General features: G+C 43.6%; 1 protein-coding gene across 5 annotated transcripts in view; it reads right to left on the bottom strand.

The window, feature by feature from the left end:
* Positions 1 to 24079, bottom strand: part of BCAR3 (BCAR3 adaptor protein, NSP family member) — a 136421-nt gene that overhangs the window by 70897 nt on the left and 41445 nt on the right. For all 5 annotated transcript variants that reach the window (XM_058716516.1, XM_058716515.1, XM_058716519.1 and 2 more), the window contains exon 3: positions 8623 to 8662. In XM_058716516.1, the coding sequence (XP_058572499.1) occupies positions 8623 to 8662 (40 nt within the window). The remainder of the gene's footprint in view (positions 1 to 8622; positions 8663 to 24079) is intronic.

Here is a 24079-nt window from a genome sequence, read left to right as displayed (position 1 = left end):
GGCTTCCTACTGCTGTAACAAAACACCACAGATTTGGTGGCTTTAAAATAGAAATTTATTCTCTCACAGTTCTGGAGGCTAGGAGTCCAAAACTAAGCTGTTGGCAAAAGTCACATTCTCTCTGAAAGCTCCAGAGGAAGACCCTTCCCTGCCTCTTCTTAGATTGTGATGGCTATATTCCTTGGTGTTGTTGGCTTATCCACACATCAACTCCAATTTCTGCTTCCATGGTCACATGGCATTCGTTCTCCCTGTGTGTCAGTGCCTTTGTGCACAAATTCCTCTCTTCTTATAAGAACACTGGTCTTTGGATTAGGGTGCACCCTAATCCAGTATGATCTCATCCCAGTGCGATCATACCTGCAAAGACCTTCTTTCCAAACAAGGCCACATTTACAAGTACTGGGGGTTAGTACTTCAATATATGTTTTGGGGCAACACAGTTCAACCCACTTTAAGCCACTCAACTGTAAAAGAAGCATTCATGCCAAAGAAAAGGCAAAGACTGGGGACCAGTAGGAAAAGCCAGGATGGAGGAATATCCCACTAAGGCAGATGGCAGAATGAGGTCAGAAGTAGACAGGCCACATGAGGAGGGTTCTGAAGTCCGATTATAAAACGGAGCCTAGTCAGATGCCATAGTTTCAATTCTCGCTTGCATGCTAGTTTTCCAGTCTCTTTGCCACCTCTCTACCTGCCATTGCTTGGGATCCCAGAGGAGTCCTCTTACTTTCAGTCAAGGATGAAGGCTGCGGCATAAAATACAAAGGCGAACCTAGCTGTACTAGGCCAGACAAGGCTCCTTTGAGCACCTTTAGAGGGCAGCTCCAGGGTTTGACCTTGATTCAAACCATCAAGTTCAGGAGGCCCAGGGAGAATTTACTTTTGACTTGGGACACTGAGAAAACGCATCTCAGTCTGCATTGTGGGGAGCAATCTGGCCTGAGGAAATTATCTAGACAAGCCCCAGGCAAGAACCGTCAGGATTGCAGCACCTGTGCTGTCCCCACACACCTGTTCAGCCAGCAAAACTGAAGGCCTTAGATGTGATGGGCCCAGCGGGAGATGCTGCTCAGAGCAGACAGGTCTACCCCACAAGATGCCAAGTTGCATCCAAATCGTGCAGGATTGCCACTGTAGCATCTCTGTGAATGTGCAAGGTCTCACAACTTGCACAAGGACTCATTGCTATGTCACCAGGTGAGATAACAGATGTCCATGACGCAAGGCTGAAAGCCTACTATGCATTTTTATTGAAAGCCTACCATGCATTATTGAGAGGCAAACCAGGAACAGTGAATATACATATAGTCTAGAGCAGGAGTCAGCAAATCTTTTCTGTAAAGGGCCCGACAGTAAATATATCAGGCTTTGCTGCCCATTCTGTCATATCTACTCAACTCCATGCTTATGGTGAGAAAGCAGCAACATGTAAATGAATGGGTGAGGCTGTGTTTCAATAAAGCTTTACGCATGTTGAAACCTGAATTTTATAATTTTCACATTCCTCTTTTGATTTAAAAAAACAAAAAACAAAAAACATTTCAAGTGTGAAATCCGTTTTTAGCTTACATGCCAGACAATAACAGGCTGCAGGCCAGATTTGGTCTCCGGCTATAGTTTGCTGATCCTACCAGTCTAATGATATCCCCACATGCTCATCAGTTAACTTAATGTCATTGTGGTAACAAGGTCTCCAACTGGAAATTTCCTGTCCTCCCCTAAAATATTCACTGGCTTCTGGGCAAGATGCCAGACACTCGTGTGGCCTCTGGAACCTCCTCTGGCTTCCTCTTCCTCACCTCCTCCAGTTAAGTCCGCCAGGAACTGTCAACTCACCTAATAAAATGGCTCTTAATTCTCTCTTGGAAAGGCCTCCAGGCCCTGCCCTGACTTTCCCCGCCCACTGCCACTATCTAAGGTTAGGCTCTTGGAAACACTTTGCTCCCACCTCTCACTCCACTGAGCAATTACCAACACGTGATACATGCTCACAACTATCTGTTGAATGAGCCAATGCAGTAAAATATCCATAAGCTCAGCACTTTCGCCATGTGATCAGCAGTCTGAGGTAGCCCATCTCCAAATCAAACATTTCCCCTACTGGGGTGACAGCACTTAAGGGCTAAAATATGGTAAGGTTTTAGTTTGCCTTTTTAAAGTCACGCTCACTGAGGTTTAATTTACACAGAGTAAGAATCACCCCTTTTAAAAAGTATTCTGTGAGCTCTGAAACAACCATAAATCAAGGTGTTTCTATCATTTTAAAAGTTCTTTTGTTCCCTTTTGCAGTCAACCTCTCATCTGTTTTCTGTCACTAGTAAGTTTTTATACTGACAGTCCATTCTTTTTTAGGCTGACTATCGTGCCATTGTATGGTATCCTACAGTTTCGCCATTCACCAGTTAAAGGGCATTTGAACTGTTTCCAGTTTTTGTCAATTATTAAATCATGTCGCTATGAACATTCACATATAGACTTTAAATGAGCATACAATTTCATGACAAGATTTTGCTTTTTACAAATGACCGCATTTTCAAAGACCTGCGGGAAAAGATTCCTTTGAAAGAGGGACTGTCCTCGACCCCTATTCTTCAGTCTTCCCACCCTGCCTCTGTAATTGGTTTTTAAACGGTAGTAACGTTAAACCTCCCAAGAAGATTTGCAGAGAATGTTTTTGGGGTGGAGTGGGAGAGGGTGGATGGGAGCTCTCACTCGCTCCTCTGAATGTGAGCCCCAGGGCTGTTTCACATTCACCGTGGGCAGCGTTTGATCTTCTGGTCCCACAGGGCACCGTGCTGGCTCTGCGGATGTGCACACTCAGGCAAAAACCTGCAGAGCCAGCCAATTGGGCCGTTATTTGGTTCATATAACTTGCTAAAATCTCACGGAATGTACAGCGTGCCATTGTTTTCGTAAGTCCCTTTCATGACTTTGTTAGCTGGCTAATTCAGAGCAGACTAGCCTGTTTTCCCCGCTGGAAGAAAAGACGTCCCTCAAAGGCAGCTATTTAACCGTGACCATGGCTGCAGCCATCTTGAGCACAAAGCGAACGCAGCCTCGCTGGCCCCTCTCCCACGAGGTCCCAACGCCGGCCCGCGCGCTTATTCTTGGCGCTGGAATTCGCATAATTACTCCTCTTTTAATCTGCTGGGTGACCTAATGTAGCCCGGGCCGGCTGCAGGAAGCGGCCTTGCTGAGATCTGAGCCTTGGGCAGCCTGTCTTATCTGTAGGGCCCTCTCACAAGGAGCATTTCGGGGAATTAACCCCACAGAGGACTGATTGCCAAGGATCCCCGGACTCGGGAGCTGCTCATGCGCGCTGGGTGGTGGGAACGGGGGGCGGGGGGGGGGGGGCGTTGAGGGGAACGAGCCGTCGGAGGGTTCCGATCCCCACTCAGGATAACAGCTCCAGCCCTCTCCCTTCTCCTAGCCTGCGAAGGAGCTCAGAAACCGCAAATCATTTCAGAAAAGCTCGCAAGTGGTTCCAGCAAGAATCCACCCAGGCTGACTACAAAAGAAAGGATATTTGTTCACTAGGAGGCTAGCCCGGGACAAAAGGCTGCATTCCGTCCTGACACTTGCTAACTGCGGTCGCCTGGAGAGCAGGCCTTTGTCCACAGGCGGGCATTGTGCTGTTTATAGCCTCGCCACGAAAATGGGCTTGCCTACATCTTGGCTAATTTGAAAAACAGTCATCCCGATTTTCTTTTCTGCTTCCTGGCTTTGTTTTCCGATTTATCTTTCTTAAGGGCATTTTAAAATGAAAAATCTATAATTAACATTTCTCTTATAAGAAAACTCACCCAGCTCTGCCCAATCATCACCTCCCCTAAAAAATGTGTTTTTAAACCATTCCCAGCAAAGAGATGTTTTATTAAAATGACTGTAAGGCTTGTGTGTGAAGAAGCATCTACAAAGAATCTTCAGTCTAAAAGGAAGATAGATATATAAAGGGGGAGAAGATAGGAAATAAATTTGTAAAATTTAGTGTATGGTGGGGGGCAACTCTTGATGCTTAAAGAAGTAGCCCCAAGAAAAAGAAAAGAAAAAAAATAGTGAAAATGAAAGTAAGTTTCACAGGTTCAAGAAGGGGTTACAAAAGTGAAAGCATAATGGATGGTAAGAACAGCTGCAGGAGTGTTGAGGTACAATCTTTTGAAGTAATGTGATGGGTGGGCAGTTATTAGCTCTCACATCCTTGGTCTTAATGTCTGAGACACATCATCTTCCAATCAATATGGCACTTTTATGGTCAAGAGTGATAGATGAAGAATCCCTTACCGCTTGGTATAAAAAAACTTTCCCCTCCAGCCTATCACAGGTATAGATGATCCTTAAAATGTTCAAAGGACATTCACCCATTCCCTGATTTTGTAGCTGTGAGAAGACAGAAGCCATAGAGAGAAGGTGCAAAGTCCAAAGTCACACAGAGGTAGACCGTTCTCCCCTCTCTGTGGGCTCTTAGGGGTTGTGTAATCTGGAGTCCACTATGCGAATGCTATTCTGGGAAGGTTAACACACTGAGCTATTATCATTTATTAACATTTTAAAGACTTTTTTAATGTTTATTTATTTTGAGAGAGAGAAAGAGAGAGTAGGGGAGGGGCAGAGAGAGAGGGAGATGTAGAATCTGAAGCAGGCTCCAGGCTCTGAGCTGCCAGCACAGAACCCAACGCATGGCTCGAACTCACAAACTGCAAGAGCAGGAGATCATGACCTGAGCTAAAGTTGGATGCTTAACTGACCGAACAAAACAGGCACCCTCATTTATTCACATTTTAGTACATTTTATCAAATGTTCTAGTAGTTACCAGACACAGGTCTAAGAAAGTAGACACTAAATAAATATGTTGTAATGGGGGTAAAAATATGACAAAAATCGAATGGGGCAGTAAGTAAAGAAGCCCAGAATATAAACTCTTCTTCACAATTTTGCCTAGGGCTATTTCCTCCAAAAGCTATTTCCTGTTTAAAAAAAAAAAAAGTTTTTATCTCCAGTAAGGTATGCTAGGTACGCAGAGGAAAATTCCAGAGCTGTACACAACTTATGAAAGTCACTAACAACTAAAAAGCAGGAGAAAGGTGGAAGCACTGTGGAGGTTTCTGCTTTCCAACCTGGAAGAAGTGGTTTCTTTTGGGTACAGTGAAAAAGACAATTTTATGTGGTTACTGAAAAGGACCTCATGATTGCACAAAACAGCTAAAACCAGACTTTTAAGATGATTTTAAACATGAGCTACTGTGGGGAAAAAAATGTGGGGAGAAGGGAAGGCTCGGAAAACAAGGGAAAAGTTGAGAAAGGGAAAACTGGGGTGCCTGGGTGGCTCAGATGGTTAAGCCCCTGACTTAGGTCATGATCTCATGGCTGGTGAGTTCAAGCCCCTCATCTGGCTCTGTGCTAACAGCTGGGAGCCTAGAGCTGGCTTCAGATTCTGTCTCCTTCTCTTTCTGCCCCTCCACCGTTTGTGTGCGCTCGCTCTCGCGCTCTCTCTCTCTCTTAAATATGAATAAACATTAAAAAGTTTTTTTAAAAGAAAAGAAAAAACAAAACTCCTCTCTAACAGTCAGAATTAAAGAGACAGAAACAGTGGAGAGCAAGATTCCAAAAATCCCCTGGCTACTTTGGAGCTGCTCTAATTTTCTTAGCACATCCAAACATGGTATTCAGCTGGTGGGTCTAGGTGCAGTTGGGAGGCCACAGCAGGAAGTGAAAGAACTGCCAATAGCCCTGGGGCTTCTCAGCCATGCATGGTTCCCTCCATTCTGGGCACAGAGGAGCTACTTGTAGCCTAGCAACCGCGGACCGGTCCCCTTTCACGCCGTATTAATTCGCTTCGATACAAACTGCACAGAGTGTTAGGAGGACACAGAGTACAAACTGGACAGAAGTGAATTTTGGATTCATTCTCTACCCAGCTCTCTCTGCCACAATACTGCAGCCCCAGCACCACCCAATCCCCCACTGCCTTGGCTCCCCCAGGCACAAGGAGAGGCAGCCAGTCCCAGATCTCATACCTGGGCACTGGGAAAACCCAGTGAGGATGGTTAGAAAGCCTCCCATGGGAAAGAGAAGGCATTTGAAGACAGAGACCTGGGCCTGTGGTTCTCCACAGAATGAGAAGAGCTGTCTGTTGGCCACGTCTGGCTGCTTCTACCACTGAGAGAACTCTCAGAGATCAGCCCACCCCCATTATGTGGCCCATAAAAATGTGCTCCCTTGAATCTTGTTTTTTGGGCTGATAAGTCTCCAGAAGGGGACTCTACACAAGGCAATGACTTTTACATAGAATTTCTACTTTTCAACATGCCTAAGAGGTATTAAGTATACCAGGTTATCCGAGAGAAGTAACAGCTCTGAGTCAGGAGGGGCCAAACTGCATCCCAGTTTATCTACAACTATCTCACCTCCCTTGATTATTTTCAGTCACCCTCCAAAGTCACTAGGCTCCAGCAGGCACCATTTACAAGGCCTTCATCACATGGACTGGTCAGCCAGGCTTGAGAGGGCAACCAAGTCTGAGAAATGCTAGGATGAGCCTGCACTGGCCCAAGAAGTGACACGTGGGTCAATTTAGACCTGGAGGTCAAAGGCCTCCATGAACATGCCTTTGGAGCTTCTGTACCCAAAGAAACAAATGGAAATATCCCACATTTGCCCCACAAATCCCCAAACTGCCCCCTCCAAACCAGGGGCAAAGTGAGAAATAAAAAAAAACAATAAACGTGAGGCATCCAGGAGAAGCACAGGGACATCATTTATAAAGCCCCGACCAGATTCAGACAAGGTTGGGAGCAAAGAGTGACCTTCGGAACACCTCAACAGGTCCTTGGAAAAAAGTACCCTTGAGCCACTAAGAGCGGTCCCATCACGTCTCACTGCTGGGGAAGGCAAGGAGAGCCTAGCAAGCAGAAGCCACCAAGAACCCGCATATCTCTTCTTACCCAACTTAGAATGGCCGATATTCATGAACGTGATGTGACAGCTTAAATAATATTAAAACAGATCATTCCAGAATCTATGTTTAACTTAGAATTCATCACTGGATTATCTTAAAGGCTTGGACATTGTCAAAGAAAAACCAAGTTACTGGAGTAAGGGAAGGGTCCGTGCTTGCTAAGCCCAGCCTGAGCCTACAGTGGGGGACAGCCCATTTCTGAAACATGACATGGTGGCTTTTAAAAGGCAGCTATGATTTACACACTGCCTAATTCCAGGGCACATTTTTTACATCATGGCCAAGTCAAATCATAGTCCTGCGAATAGCACCCCCCTATTGTTTTGCAGCATACAACCTGCATAAAAACAAAGGTGGACGTGTTCAGGAGGGACACAGGCATCATTTATAAAGCTCTTTTGTACTCTGACACAGCAGCCATACTGGTTTAGGACTGTACATTTGTTGCAGTGAAACTACAGTTCAGACGTAGCCTGGGTATGAGAGAGGAAAAAATAATACCCACCTCCCTTCCAACAAACTTTATTACGACTACCTCAAGTGACTAAGTGATTCTAATAGAGCTTTCTCTTCTCTCTTCCATCCTCTGGTCTAAAGACAGAAGAAATGACAAAAATGGGGCAGGCACAGGCACACAAAACAGCAATAGGCCTAAATACCCCCAAACCATGATGCTGCCCTTACAATAATGAGGTTGGAATGTGGCTCCCAGGAGGCAAGCACCTTAAAACTTAACATATGCCATTTCTCCTAAAACTTAAGGATATATGTTGTCATCGATCCAAGAAACTGTGACAAATCAAAGTTCTCTCTTCTACCATAGCAGGTACCAGATTTCAATTCTCAAAAAGAAAATAAAGCAAACATATATATACACAAACACCCCCAAGAAGATGGTGTGGGGAAGGGAGAAGGAAAAAGCATCTTTTCTTTCTGCTCAGAAGGATACCACTGTTTCCAGGTGTTGCCTATTTAGAAGCATTGAATGTCAGCCCCACTGAAAAGCAGCGTATTCCCACAGCTCACAGTCCTAGATTCGCCACCACAGAGGAGAGGGGCTGTTGGAAAGGAAAGCCGACCCAGAAAAGCTCAGGAAGCCTTCAGTCCTCCACCGAAGATAAACACAGGCTCACAATTCATTATCTACCATCCCCAAATCCAAAACACTCTGAAAACTGAAAAATTTCAAGTCAGTCATTTGGTGGCAAATCAAACCTGACCTCATCTGGTGGCAAAATGTGAGCTGCACTACATAAGATCATTTGTAGTCTGTTTATCTCACTTTGTGTGAATACTCTTCCACCCCCCACAATTTCACTGATGAAATAATGAGCTTGAGTACGGAGTACTGACCCTAGACCCCTCTGAGGATGTTCTTATATGTATGTACCCGATTACCTTCCTAAAAAAATTCTGAATTTAAAAACCCATCTGGCCCCGAGGGTTTCAGATAAGAGGAAAAAGACTGTAGACCTATAATAGGATGACGTAAGACCTCTACAAAAGTTACTGAAGGCCTGAGAGAGTCAGATTACCCCTGGTTGTTCCAACGTGAGAAACTTCCTACACAGGCCAGACTGCAGCATTATTTGGCAACACTGTGTTAAAAAAGGGAAGTCGATTACGCAGTGTCCTAATTACACGTTAAATCCTGGTTTCCTACCTTCACATATTCCAGGGTTGGGTCCAGAAGATGCTGATCCCTGAAAAGAGAAAATGGTAAGTATGAGAACTGAGAACAATGCATTCTTGCACTGAGTAAAACGTATCCAACATTAATTCCCCCTATTCATTCAGATTATTAAGATGGGCCCACCTCCCCAGCAATACTCCCAGCAGACAGATAAGGAAGTTAGAACAAATACAGATTCCTTTCATGGTGTGTGTTGGGGGTAGGGGTAGATGGTAGGACACCACCATAATTTCTGTTTAGAAGCTCCAAGTGCTTTATCACATTCAGGCTCCAAATGTTAGACTTCCACGTAGTGAGTCTACTTTCACTCGAGCATAAAAATTAGCCTAGAAATCTGAAGGAAAGAACACGGAGGATAGAGGTGGGTGTAAAGCAGGACTGGATGCCCAAATGAGGGGTACTTTGGATCAGACAGCTGTATCATGCTCACTTTGACAGAAGAAAATGGAGACTGAGGTGGGCCCAGTGGCTATCCAAGGTCACCTAGCACCAAGGGGAGAGGATGGAGTCTGTATACCCAGCTTTCTAGACCACATTTGCCTTTTTTTTTTATTGCTGCCTCCATTACCCACCCACCCCCGGTGTCAAGCAGAGAAATCCATCCCATTTTCTTTGGCACCCAAGTATTCTTCTCTCCCTACCTAATGTCTGCTCGTGTCTGTCATAATATGACGCTGGAATTGACCAGACAGTGAAAAGTAAACAACAGCAGGTGGCCCTAAGGAGGCTGACTTCTTACAGAAAGAAGAGAATCTGACTAGGCCAAAGGAGAGGAGGGGGAGACGTGAGAGTGGCCGTTTTCAGTGCTTGCAGAGTTATAATGAGGCGGCCCCTCAACAGAAGGTGTGAAAAGACAGCTGCCTTCAGAGTCTTAAACTTCAGAAACTCAACACATCCCCACAGAGACAGCATCATTTTGAAAGGACAGAATGGCTGTGAAGCCTGTAAGAGTAGTCTTCTCAAGGGAGTGGGCCTTAGTGTGAGGGTGAGGGTCTCTCAGAAGCCCTACTGATAAGCAGCTTCCTCCACAAGGGTTGGCTCAACCCCCAAACACGTGGGCTGTGACACTTCCCTGGCAGTGGAGAGACCTCGAAAGATGGCAGCACTTCTTCCCAGGACAAGAGAGAAGGTCACTGCCAGAGCACAAGGAGTCCCAACCCCACAGCTCAGGGATACCACTCCCAAAGCCATGCTTGGCCTGGTTTGACCATCCATTCGGGACTACGCCCAGGGCACCTGCACAGAGGCAGCGTGGCATCTGAGATGCCCCTTTCCACGTCAGTGGATTAGGTTCTGGAATGAGTCCCTTTGCAGGGCCAAAAGATCTGAGAACAGCATAAGCTCTCTGTCCCTGGGTGCATTCCCATTAAAGAGGGCTATAAACCTCGAAGCCTTAAAACTCTTTGCCTTCAAGTTCATTTATCCGGCATCCAGAGTCCATCCGCTGTGCCAGGCCGTCACTTTTCCTGCCACATGCTCTGGACACCATCTCAATGTCACCAGGCTTTGCATCCATGGAACCATCTGGCTAGGGACTCAAAATTTTGTCCACAGCACTTGGGCTGTGCTCCCTTTTAAGTTCTTGAACCCCTGTTTTTCTACTGAACTAACATTTCAGGCATATAGCCATCTAGTCTTAGGTTAATCATCTGGCCCAGAGGTCTGGCCTTGTGAGGGCAGAAAGATGTTAGAACTACTGAAATGCTGTTCTCTTCAAATTTTATTTTTAAGTACACTTAAAAATGTGTTATGGGGGCACCTGGGTGACCGAGTCGGTTGAGCATTTGACTCTGGCTCAGGTCATGATCTCGCGATTTGCCCACTCCTGTATGGTGGGCAAATGGGACTGAGGCTCAAGGTGAGAGAGAAAGGGGGGCGTGTGATGGCTCAGTCAGTTAAGCGTCCGACTCTGGCTCCGGTCAAGATCTCACGGTTCTTGAGTTCGAGCCCCACGTCAGGCTCTGTGCTGATGGCTTGGAGCCTGAAGCCTGCTTCGGATTCTGTGTCTTCCTCTCTCTCTGACCCTCCCCCACTTGTGCTTTGTCTCTCAAACATAAATAAACACAGAAAAAAAAATTTTTAGTGTATGTTATGTACATTTATACATACATGTCTTCATGCATGGATAAACAGTATAGGTATGGGCAGTTGAAGTCAATGGCTCCCATATGTTTTTGGTCTCAGGATCTCTTCACACTCCAAATTATTGAGGACCCCAAAGAGCTTTTGTTTATGTGGGTTATATGTACTGATTACTGATATTAGAAATTAAACAGAAATTTTCAAAATACTAATATTAAAAAAAATAAACTTATATAAACAATTTTATTACAAAGAGATATGTTTTCGTAACAAAAATTTAGTGAGACGAATGACACTGTCTCACATTTTTGCAAATCTTTTTCATGTCTGGCTTATAGGGCAGCTGAATTCTCATTATCTACTTCTCTATTCAGTATGTTGTGATAGGTCTTGGTTTAGAAAAAAGTCCATCCTCACATAGATACGTAACTGGAGAAGGGAGTGGTATTTCATTTCCAGATACTTATGGCTATTCTTGATACCATACCAAAACTCAACAAGTGGTAATTTCTAAACGATCAGTTGTAACGTGGTATCTTAAACCATGTCTGTTACTCTTTTGCATCTTGCACCTTGATTGGGCCTTTTATCCATGTGTGATTCTGTAGCCACTGTTCTGGAAAATACTGGTTCACTGAGTTATGCAGTTATTCTAAGTTTTGACACATTTCATTAGAATATAAAAAAAGAATCACATTTGTTAATATCATCACTGATCTCATCAGAACATATAAAGCCTTGGGAAATATCAAGCTCATGGAGGAGGATATAAGTTTTCCAAACTTCTAACTTTCACTTGAAAGTTTGAATTTTTTCACTGGCAGCTTACACTGTCAAATATTTTCCTTCAGCTTCATTTCATTCATTTTGGAGAATGTATTTGCCAAATACCGAGACCATATAGTCATGGTTTGCCATTTTAACTCTCCTTTTTTAGTGCTCAAATGTCATCCTTTTCGTAAATTCTTTTTAGCTTTTTGTCCAGGATCTGCTCTTCTCACCAGATTTAGCTGTAAAATCCTTTTCCTTTCACCTCTGAAAGTTGAAAAGTTCCTCTCTTCCTTTCTCTAGACACATATCTGAAAACTCTCTGAGCTGGTTCTCTCAGAAGAGATCCTTCCAACTGTCTCAGGCAGAAATGGGGTGACCAACGGGCCAGGCCAGGCACTGTGCCCGGGTGGCTCCTGAGGCCATGCTGATCAGCAGGACCTGCACTCAGAGACAAGACCGCCTAGGGGCATAGCAGCCTGTGCGCTCCCATCCAGGGAGCCTGGGGTGCTCTCCAAAATGCCCCCCACCTTAGATGAACCTCGTTCCTCTTTGATCCTTTACTGTACACTTCTCTGGGCACAAAAGAAGAAACTGGAGGCTCTGGTGAGGGATAAAACTCAAGGTCCCTCTTGACCCTGCCCCCAACTGAACTCTGCTAAGGGAGACTTGTTCATTCTGCTTCAAGAGCAGAGGGGAATCCAAATGTCCTCAGATTCTAGTTCTGGGCTCCTGGGGTGCCCTCGAGAATCCTCATGTTGTCTGTCTCCTTTTTAGAGAGGCAAGGAGGGGACACAAGGAGATATAATGAAACCAAGTAGGTGTGTTACAAATCCAAAGGCTTTAAAAATCATTGCCTTGAACTAAATTAAAATGATGTTTTTAAGCAGAAGTGCTGTGTCTCCTTTCTCAGCCAGTCACATCATCCTGGCTAACCAAAGATAGGAGCTAGAAAACATAGCAGTTGGCCCTGTAGCCCCAGCCTCTAATTTGAAATAGAATATCCAATTATTCATACAAGTCTGTGCAGCAAACACTCCTTAAGCCACAGATTTATATTCTCTGACAGAGATCACTAGAAAACAAACAGAGGGACATGGCAATATAAATGAAAAGTTTTTTTTAAATTTTATTTTGCTTTTGCACATTATGAATCCCACCCATGTGAATCCATGATGTCGTGTACATCTCTCCTTACACCTGGTGAGGCTGGCAGGCGCCCATGGGCCCTCTGTCAGGCATGCTGCCCTGCAGGGCACGGTCCACAAACCGCAGGAAAGCAGCAGAATGAAACTGGACTCTCTTGTTATTTTGTTCTCAAGTTTATTAAGTTTTGAATAACATCACTATGTTTACGCCAGTTAAATTATTCTCTCCAGCACCCTGTTTTCCTAAGTTCAGACTGAGGGATGTGTGGTCAGAAGTCACAGAAATGGGGTCTTTCCTATTTCAGTTTGTTTCTCATCAGTAACCAGGTTCAGAGTTCCTCCCTCTTAAGAGGACACTTGACCTACAGGTAAGCTATTTGGAGTTACTCAACTATCTTGAGTAAGTATATAAGCAAAATTTCACTACCACAGATCTTTTCTGAGTGCTTGGCATACAGATGAGAAACGAAGCACCCTACATCTGTCTTAAATTATAAAATGCTTTAAATGAATGAATGTTTTGACTTCTTTAAATATTACAGAATAAATTGATGGCTAACAGTGTTGCCAAACAAATGTCCTTTTGGAAATAACATAAAGAGGAATCATTTGTAATAAGACGGTTCTTTCATGCAGTGGAGGGATGAGAGAAACTAGATCCAACTGTTCCCAACTGAGTAGAAAAAAGGCTCCACGCACACCAGTAATCTGCAGAGTTGGCTCCCCTCCTTGGTGCACACGGCATGGTATTTGCATTCTGGTTCATTCTATCATGTATTTATTTGTATACAGTTCCTCCTCTACTAGGAGACACTTCATTCCCAGTATCTCCATAGTTCTTGCATCCATCCTACCAACATTATCAAGCATCTACAATATGCTGTGCTGTAGGCCAGACAATGGAAACAGAAGAACCAAAGACAAAGGCCCTGCTCCCAGAGAGGCTGCAATCAAGTGGCAAAGACAGATGAACAGACCCAGGACAACTCAAGTTAAGTTTCAGTGGGAAGGAAATACCATGAAGGGGCCTTTCAGGCAACCTTTGAGCTAAGGTTTGAGGACCAGGTAGAGACTCATCGGGTAAAGAAGCTGTGAGGTAGGTGGTGATGAGAAATGCCCAGGAAACAGCAGAAGCATGTGCAAACACATGGGGACATGGGACAATGTGGCATACCTGGGGAACCACAGCATTCAGGAGTAATTTCGCTCTGGTCCAGGCCACCATCATCTATCGCCTGGACCCCTGCAATGCCTTCCCGGCTCCACTGTCTCCACAGGAGCCAGCATGATCCTTACCAAAATCAAAATCCTCTAATAACTCCCATCCAATCACAAGAAAAACCCTAGAGTCCTTACCAGGGCCTCTGAGGCTCTCTTTGGCATGGTCCCCACCAGCTCCCCAACCTCACTCTGGCGCACAGAATTCTAAAGATATCTTCCAACAAGATTCCCCACCCCCACCCTGAAAGTCAACCAAACAGTAATCTCAGTATTGCTGTGAAGGGATTTTGCACATGTAAGCTGACATTACGATCTGGCAACGATCCAAATGGACCAGACATGCAAAGTGAGGGGGCCTGGACATGAAGGACCCTGTTACCAGGGTGACATTACAACATGGCCTGTGACAAGGCCCATGGCACGGAACCCTGGGTGGCCACTACATGGGAGCCGTCCCCTGAAGACAGCCAGGAAGCAGAGATCTCAGTCCTACCATCACAGGGAACAGAGTTCTGCCAACAACCTGAATGACTATGGAAGCAGATTCTTCCCAGAGCCTCAGATGAGAACACAGCTGCTGACATCTTGGGTTTGAGACCTGTAAGCAAGAACCCAGCTGAGCTCTGTGGGACTTCTGTCCTACAGGAACTATGAGGCAATAAACAGGCATTAAGGCACCAAATTTGTGGCAATTTGTTACTCAGCAAAAGCATACTAATACATTCCACTCATTCCAGCCAGGTCATATTGACTTTTCTTTCTGGCACTCAAACATGCCAAGCTGGTCCCTGCCTCTGTGGCTTGGCATTTACTGTTCCTTTGCCTAGAACATTCTCCCTGCAGTTCTCAAAGGCTCACTCCCTCCTATCACTCAGGTCTCTGCTCAAATAACACCTCCTCAGAGAAGCTTTCCTTAAACACCTATCTAAATGAGTACTGCTGCTACCCTCTATCACCTTATCTGACATTATTCTTTCCCATATTATCTGATATCGCATGAAATATTTATTTGCTCAGGTCTTTCTTATGGAATATAATCCTACAAGACTGAGACTTTCTCTGCTTTACTCACCTTGATATCCCCTGTGCTCTGCACACAGCAGTTGCCCAGTAACCATTTGCTGAATTAATGAATAAAAGAACAAGTAACAGAAGCACAGGGTTGGGGAAGCTCAGGAGTGGTGGGGGGTTGGAGATCAGGATGAAGAAGAGGCAGTGCCAGAGCATAAGGGGTTTGGAGGCCATGTAAACATGTCTAGACTTATGAAAGCAATGGGATTTGTTGACAAATCTTAAGCTGCAGAATAACCAGAGATTTGTGTTTTTAGAAAAATCCCCCTGCACTGGTGTGGAAAACAGATTCGTGGGGGGCAAGACAGAGTCAGGAAAACCAAAGGAGATGCTGGAGCAGTCTGGGTGAGAGAGGGCAAGGCCTGGACTACAGGAACAGAGGGAGCAGGGACGGTGTATAGATTAAGGAGACTTTTTTTAAAACAATTTTTTAAATGTTTATTTATTTTTGAGAGAGACAGAGAGACAGTGCGAGAAGAGGAGGCGCTGAAAGAGAGACAGACACAACCCAAAGCGGGCTCCAGGCTCTGAGCTGTCAGCAGAGGCCGAGGTGGGGCTTGAACTCATGAACCTGAGCTGAAAAGTCAGCCGCTTAATCTAATCCACTGAGCCACCCAGGTGCCCCAGGAGAGTTTTCTAAGTGACAATAGGTGGTAAATGACTGGATTCAGTGGGTCAAAGGGAAAAGAGAGGTAAGGGTACTCACTAAATTCTTTCTAAGGGAACTAAGTAGTTGGTGCCTAGCACACCTCAATACACTCATTAGGAATGAATTAGCATGGTGCCTGCATCTGACTCTTGGTTTTAGCTCAGGTTATGATCCCAGGGTTGTAGGATCAAGCCCCATGGTGGGCTCCGTGCTGAGCGTGGGGCCTGCCCGAGATTCTCAGTTTTTCTCTCTCTCTAAAATAAAAAACTTAAAAGAATTAAAAAAAAGAAAAAAGAATAAACTAAAACACCTTTTTCGAGCACAAGAAGAACTTTCAAGGTTACTGGGATCTACATAAGAATTAGCCCCATTACCACCTATTGTCCATGGTTCGCAGTGCAGTATGATTGCTGGCATTCAGCTACTGAAGGTTTCAGATGAGCTCCCGTCCTTTTCAACTGTTAAATAAGTTACTTTCAGTGGAGTCTTTCACATCTTTCAAGTTATGAACACACAAATCTTTCCCATAAACTACGAAATATAACAAACATTTAAGGGATCCCTTCACACCAACAAAAATAGTTAACTCAAGAGGGAAACACAGAGAACAACTAGGTGGCTATTAGATACCAGCCAAGAATACCTGTTTTACATAATTTACATAATTCTTTGGTCTTCTCCATCAGTCCCACCCCAGAGAGCAACCACTGTTTGTTTCTGTCTTTTTCAGGGGGCTGTAAGCTCCATGAGGGTAAGGGCTATTTGTGTCTTGCTCACCAATGTATACTATGCCCTTTGAGTCATATTTGTCACAGAGCAGCCAATTAATCAATAAACAAGGGCGAGAATGGACAAATAAAAATATAAATCACCAAAACCCACCTTTGTATATAGTCCAAATAAGGCCTCAGGAAATCAGAAATTTCTACTACAGGGCTTTCATTTGCTTAATATGGTAGACCAGATATTCCAAAAACTAGACAACGAATTAAAGTATGAATGTATTTTCAAATGCATTGGTGACGTCACAAGAAAGATAAAGCCTCAAGAAGCAGAGACATGAACAAAACAGATACAGAAACAGAGAACACGTCAAAAACACAAAACATGGACAACAGCAGGGTAAGGAGCAGGGCAGGGAGGATGAGTCTCGGGTCTGCAGAGGTGAACAGTTCACCATAGAGCCATGCACAATGTGCGAGCCGTCAGAATGCAACTAACACTACCTCTGCATAAGGAATGTTCAAAAATAAATAAGAATTAAGAAGGTAGCATGCTCTCTAGCAAAGGGAACCAAGAAGGAAACCTACTGTCCCCACTACAAATTCTGATGGTGAAAAAAAATAACGGCAGCAGTAACAGTCTCCCCTAAGAGCCTGTAGCCACAGATCAGCTGTCCTGTCAGCTGGGATTCAAATTTATACTGCTCTGCTTGGACAGAGAAGCCAAAACTGAGAAATTAAAGTGTTTGGGTTGGTGGTGCCACTAGTAAGGAAACAGCATAGATACTTTCTGGGGGGAAACTTTATCAACAGAATGCCATTCAGGATATCCACGAATGTGATTAAACATAAATTTCCCTTCAGAAATAACCATCTGCACAAGGAAGCAAGCCCCAATCACTGAAGTCGGCAGAAACAACAACAGACTGAGATCCTCGAAGACCTCAGATACTAGAATACCAGACATAGGCTACAGAATAGCGATGTATGATACATTTTTTTAAGTTTATTTATTTATTTTGAGAGAGAGAGAGAACACAAGCAGGGAAAGAAGAGAGAAAGAGGGAGAGAGAGAGTATCCCAAGCAGGTTCCATACTGTCAGCACAGAGCATGACATGGGGCTTGAACTCATAAAAACTGTGAGATCATGACCTGAGCAGAAATAAAGAGTTGGACACTTAACCACCTGAGCCACCCAGGTGCCCCTAACAATGTATGATAAATTTTTTAAAAAGTAAAAGATGGAATCAAAAAGTGATCTAAGAATAAACAGGTGGTTATAAAAATTAAAAAAAAACCTGACTATAATATATACATATAATCTGCTACATAGCAGATTAAACATGGCTAAAGAAAATATGACAAATATATAAAGAAACTATATGAAACACAGCACAGAGAGAAAAGGTGACAGAAAATATAAAAGAGATGTTGAAGGTAGAATGGGAAGGTTAATTACATTTAACCTGAACTCTACAAGAAGAAAATCCAAGAGAAAGAGCAATAGTCGGGGAAATAAATAATGATGGGAAATCTTCAAAATAAATGAAAGATACCCATTCTCAGATTCAGGCATCCCGGTGCATCCTAAGCAGTATAAACAAAAATAAAGTCCCACCTACACACATTGCAATGAAAGCACAGACCCTCAAGAACAGAGAGAAGATGGTGAAAGCAGCTGGAGAGCAAAGGAAGGTTTTGCCCTCAGAGCAATGACGATGAGGCTGACAGCCTGTTTTCATCAGCCATAGAGGAAAGGGAGGAGCTCAAAATTTTCTGCCCAGTGAAACTACCGAGTATAAGGGTGAAGAAAGACAATATTAGATAAATAAAAGCAGAGAACACCATTTAGGAAGAATGAAATGGATGCCCAAAGAACAGCCTAAGATCTAAGAATGAGTGTTGCCCAAAGTAACTAGTAAACATATAGGTAGCTCCAAACCAGCACTAGTGGGATAAAATGAGATGAATATATAATTTGTGGAGGTAAAAAATATATATATATAAAGTGCTGGCAAAGATGTGGAGATGTTGGAACCCATATGCATGGTTGGTAGGAATGCCAATGGTACCACTGCTAGGAAAAACAGTGTGGAGGTTCCTTTAAAAATTCAAAATAGAACTGCAGTATGATCCAACACTTCCACTTCTGAGTAGACACCCAGGAGGACTAAAAGAAGGGTTTCAAAGAGATATTTGTGCACACATGTTCTCAGCAGCATTATTCACAGAAGGCAAAACGTGGAAGCAACCCAAGCATCCGCTGACGGAAGAGTGGATAGACAAGATGTTGTATACAGATACAGTGGAATATTACGGGGCCTTGAAAAGGAAGGGGATTTGGACACCTGCTCCAACAGGGAGAAACCTTGAGGGGTTTATGCTAAGTGAAGTAAGCCAGTCACAAAAGGACAAATACTGTATAGTTTTACTTATATGAGGTGCCTAGAATAATCAAATTCACAGAGACAGAAAGAACAAAAGTGGTTACCAGGACCTGGGGTGAGAAGATGGGGAGTTGTTTCAAGGGTACAGAGTTTCCATTTTGCAAGATAAAAAGAGTTGGGGAGACTGGTTGCACAACAATGTGAATGTACTTAATATTATTCATTAACTCATTACTCATTAACTGTACACTTAAAAATGGCTAAGATGATAAAATTTATATTATGTGCATTTTACCACAATTTTTTAAAAAAAGACAAACTAAAATATAGGACAACAATGGCATATAAGCCAAGTGGAAGGCCACAGCCGGGGCTAGTGTTCTAAGGTCCTGTATTGTTCAGAAAGAAGTACTGTTTTACTTTATCTTTTATAAAGTAATTATATTTTAAAAGTAACCATTAAATGAATAGTAGAGTATTTATTTTTAATTTTTTTAAAATATTTTGTAGGGGCACCTGTGTGGCTCAGTCGGTTAAGTGGCCAACTTTGGCTCAGGTCATGATCTCGCAGTCCATGAGTTCTATTTTTTTTTCTAAAAAAAAAAAAAATATTTTTTAACATTTATTTATTTTGGAGACAGAGTGTGAGCGGAGGAGGGGCAGAGAGAGGGAGACACAGAATCTGAAGCAGGTTCCAGGCTCCGAGCTGTCAGCACAGAGCCCGACATGGGGCTCAAACCCAGGAACCATGAGATCATGACCTGAACTGAAGTCAGACGCTCAACCGACTGAACCGCCCAGGCACCCCACGAATAGTAGGGTATTTTTAAAAAGACAAAATAAGGCAATTAAAAAAACCCATAGGTTTTAAAAAATGTACAGCTAGTACAGACGTACGGAATAAGCAGCAGCTATAAGCCCAAAGATTGTACATCACTAAACACGGTAACTCTTAACTAGATTAAATTCGCAAAACAGATTTTCAGAAGGTAGAATATAGTACATTTGGATATAATAAAAGTGATATTTTGAAGGAAATGTGTAGCTATAATGCTTATTTTTAGGAAAAAAAAGACCAAAACTAATTAAGTATCCAGCTTAAGTAAAAAGAGTAAACACAAATAGAACAGAGATTTAAAAAAAGGTGGGGGGGGAGAGAAATTAAATATAAAACAATGACACAACAGGGAAGCAACAAATAAAGCCTTGTTTTTGGAAAGCTTAATAAAATAAACCTCTGACAGATGTAATCCCTGGGGAAAAGAGAGAAGGCACAAAACGATATAGGAATGACGAGGGAGCACAGTAAGAGAACACTATGAACACCTTTATGCCAATAAATTTTAAAACTTAGTGAAAATGAACAAATTCCTAGAAAATACTAAAACAGACTCAAAAAAGAAACAGAAAACTGAATATAGCCATTTAAAAAAACTCAATTAGTTCAATATCTTCCCACAGGCCTAGGTGGTTATACTATGTAGCAAGCTCTGCCAAACTTCGGAATTATTTGTTACTTGAAAATGATATAAAAGCTTCAAGAGGGGTGCCTGGGTGGCTCAGTCGGTTAAGCATCCAACTCTTGATTTTGGCTCAGGACACGATCAAGCTCTGTGTCAGGCTCTGCAATGACAGCGTGGAACCTGCTTGAGATTCTCTCCCTCTCTTGTCCCAAAATAAACAAACTTTAAAAACAAGAGAGAAAAGGTATAAGAAGTGAAAAGGAGAACAGAACTGTCACGATTCACAAATGCTCAGTGTCTACATTAGAATACAAAGAATCCACACAGACCCTATAAAGTAGGGCAAAGTTCCCGAAACACTGCAAAATCTTCTACTTACAACTTAATGAGGGTACGGACTAGAAGGCTTGTATGTCTGGGTTGGAGTTCTTGCTTTGTGGGTGTTCATTCATCACAAATAAATTCATTCCTAGAACACTTAACTGAAATGCAAGACAAAGAGATGAGTGGGACCCAGTGGGTTGAATCTCTGTTTACCTAAAGTGGTGGGGCCAAGGAGGTCTACTGGTTTACCACTCTTAACCAACTCATGACCAGGGCATGTCACACAATCAGGGGAGGTGAAGCCAACAACTGGGACCAAGTATGCCCTCCATTGGCAACTTGATGGCTGCAGCCTGTTCCTATATGGGTATGACCTTAGAATCTAGAGCCATCACCCTCCCTTCTCTATCAGGAAGAGTCATCAACATTTCAGAATCTTAGTTGGAGTGAAGGGGGTACAGAAGGATTGAAGGAAGGAAGAGACAGCAATAGGTTTTAAGTCTACTGAGAGTTTGTGTCCACTGGACAATATTCCTTACTAGATCATGTTCTTTTAGGTAAGATTAATATGTGGGACAGTCTAGCACTCTCATATTTTATTCGATGATATCCATGGTGTTAAGCCTTGCTAATCTCACCAGCCTCGTCTCCTCACCTTGCTCCTGATGCTCCAGTAACTCCAAACTGTTTGGAATTCCCTGAACCTAAAGGCCTGGAGTCCCCACTGTCTTCCCATTCATTTCCACCTTCCCTGACCACTCTTCCCCTTGCCTCCCACAGCTCAAAGAAGAACATCTCCCCAGCACTTCTTTTTCATTCATTATAAAACTTTATAACAAATAATTATAATTCAATACAATATGTGTACTCCTGTCCATCTCCCTTACTGGGCTATGAGCTCACAGAGAAGAGGGACCATATTTAATCTTATTCATCTTTGTTTTTTTTAATGTTTATTTTTGAGAGAGAGAGAGAGAGAGAGCGAGAGCGTGCACGCACACACGAGAGCAGGGGAGGGGCAGAGAGAGAGGGAGACAAAGAATCCAAAGCAGGCTCTAGGCTCTGAGCTATCAGCACAGAGCCTGATGTGCGGCCTGAACCCACAAGGCGTGAGATCATGACCCAAGCCAAAGTCAGATGCTCAACCGACTGAGCCACCCAGGCACCCCTATTTTATTCACCTTTGTATCCCCAGGGCAGAGTTGCTCCATAAATGTCAGTTTGAGTGAATGAATGAATGAGTGTGAATTTGTGTGTGTCCAAAAGACCTCCACCCCAACTTTCCCTTTGTCACACTCCCTGGGTTCACCAAGAGATTAACAACATTGGAAGGAGACAGGGAATGAGAGAGAAATGTTGTTTTTGAGAAATAGGCCTCCGCAGTAAGGAGATAATTTAGCCACAGGCCTGTGACTGAACCGTGGCGGCCTCAGATAGAACCCCCTCAGCAACGGACCGTCACTGCTGTTCGGGCAGTGCCTGGCTTCTCAGCCCCACTGAGACCAGAAGTTTTCAAAGTGACACTGAGAGGCTGGCTGCTCCTGCTGAAAATGAATCTCTCTGGATATGTTTGAAATGTCATGTTTGAAGTTCATTAGGGAGATCACCAAATGGACAGAGAGTTTACTACAGGGCCATCTCCATTGGTTTCTGGGAAAATGAGAAGAAATGGATGCTTGAAAGATGGCTGGCCTGGCGAGTAGAGATGAAGGTCCCGGAAAAATATCCACCAGGATGTGATTTGATGGACAGGTTCTTTACTGATGCTGGGAATCCCATGAATCCCTTTCTTACACTAGGCAGGGGCATATTATGTATACAGCCTTTGCTAACTTAAAAAGGGATGCAGCTTTAAAAACAGAGGACTGCAACACTTCTAGATGTGCACTCAATATATTTTGTTTCATCACCTTGCAAAATAAATGAGAAGAGATTCACTCCCCCACATCTCGCAATGTATTTATTGACCTTATTTGTTAACATAGGCTTCACTAGGAGTCGACAGGATTAAGGTTGGTGCGTATTTCATATTTTCCTCCCAGGGTTAATATATGACATGAGAAGTTCCTTTTCACTAATACACAAAACCTTAGGGATATTCTTTAAGGATTAAACCAAAAGATCTGCTTTGGAGTAGAGGAGTGGCCTCGACAGAAGTTCACTGGACTGCACTGGGGGAATTCATCTTCTATTTCTGGTTGTCTAGAGCTAAAAACAATTTACCAGATATGTGATCTGGGCAGCCAAGTGTGACCACTTCCCTTCATCTGAATATTAAACTTTAGTTAATGCTCCTGAAATCACATTAGCTTCTTTGATGACCATAGCACACTGCTGACTCATTCTGAGGCTGCACTTATCCAAATCCTGCAATATTTCTCATATGTGACTATTAAGCCAAATCCCATACTTTGACTTTGCTGAATTCTAGTGCAAGTCACTAGAGTCTTTTCTTTTAAATATTTTTGAGAGAGAGAACATGAGTGTGGAAGAGTGTGGAAGGGGCAGAGAGAGAGAGGGTGACAGAGGATCTGAAGCAGGCTTCACACTGACAGCAGAGAGCCCAACGCAGGGCTCAAACCCACAAACTGCCAGATCGTGACCTGAGCCTAAGTCGGATGCTCAACCGACTGAGCCACCCCGGTGCCCCAAACCTCTCACTAGAGTCTTATGCAATTAGATTTGGTCTATTCTTTCAAAATGCCATGATCTTTTTTGGACCTCATTTGTGTCATTTTGACATATTCTTCTAAGATTCACGTCACCCCCCAGTGTGATCTTTATGTCCATATTACCGTATAAACAGTTTTTAAAAAACTAGCTAGAGTGGGCAGAGCGAGACGTGGGTCAATCAGGACACAGTCCACAGCACGCTTCATGTACTACCATCTGGCCTGCCTCTCACCTGAAGGATATCACCAGTGATTGGCATTTGCTCACACACCTTCTCAAGCTTCCTCTATAGGAAGGAAATTAATCTGGTCTGACTTGCTTTTGGCAAAGCCCTAATACGCTAACGGTCAATGTTTCCTCCAGCAAGTATGCAAAAATCATTGTCCAGTCCTTTTACAGTATTTCCTGAGATCAGTTCAATCTTATTTTACAGGTTTCTATTGTCTCTCTAGTTCCTTTCTTGAAAATTAAGATATTCATCTGCATCTTTGCTGTAGCTTGTTATGCCTACACTCCTCCAAAGTTGGTCTGCATTGGCGTGGACCTTGAGGTGCCTGCATTGTCTTGGCCTTGGGCCCCCTCGGTCTTCTTGGGCCTTGGAGCTTCACCTTATCTGGTGGCATCAGAGCCCCTTGCCATGGCCTCTTCTACTCCAGCTGGGAATTCTCTTCCTTTACATGGATCCTACCCTTTCCAATCAGGGAAGTCATTTCCTTGACAGAAAAAATGCAAGCCAAACAGCAGCTCAGCAGTTTGGTTTCTCTCACCTCCCCCTCTTTGGTTTCATTGTTCCAACCATAACTTCTGAAAGCCCTTTTTGTTACCCTTAGCATTTTTCACAATCCGCTGCTCACTCTGCACTGTTTCTTTTACAACCCAGAGCCACCTTCTGATGTGGTCCTTGGTTGCATAGGTGGC

Source organism: Neofelis nebulosa, chromosome 2 (genome assembly GCF_028018385.1).
Source record: "Neofelis nebulosa isolate mNeoNeb1 chromosome 2, mNeoNeb1.pri, whole genome shotgun sequence".
Taxonomy (NCBI): Eukaryota; Metazoa; Chordata; class Mammalia; order Carnivora; family Felidae; genus Neofelis; species Neofelis nebulosa.
Note: the sequence above shows the minus strand (reverse complement) of the source record. Positions and strands in the feature narration are given on the sequence as shown.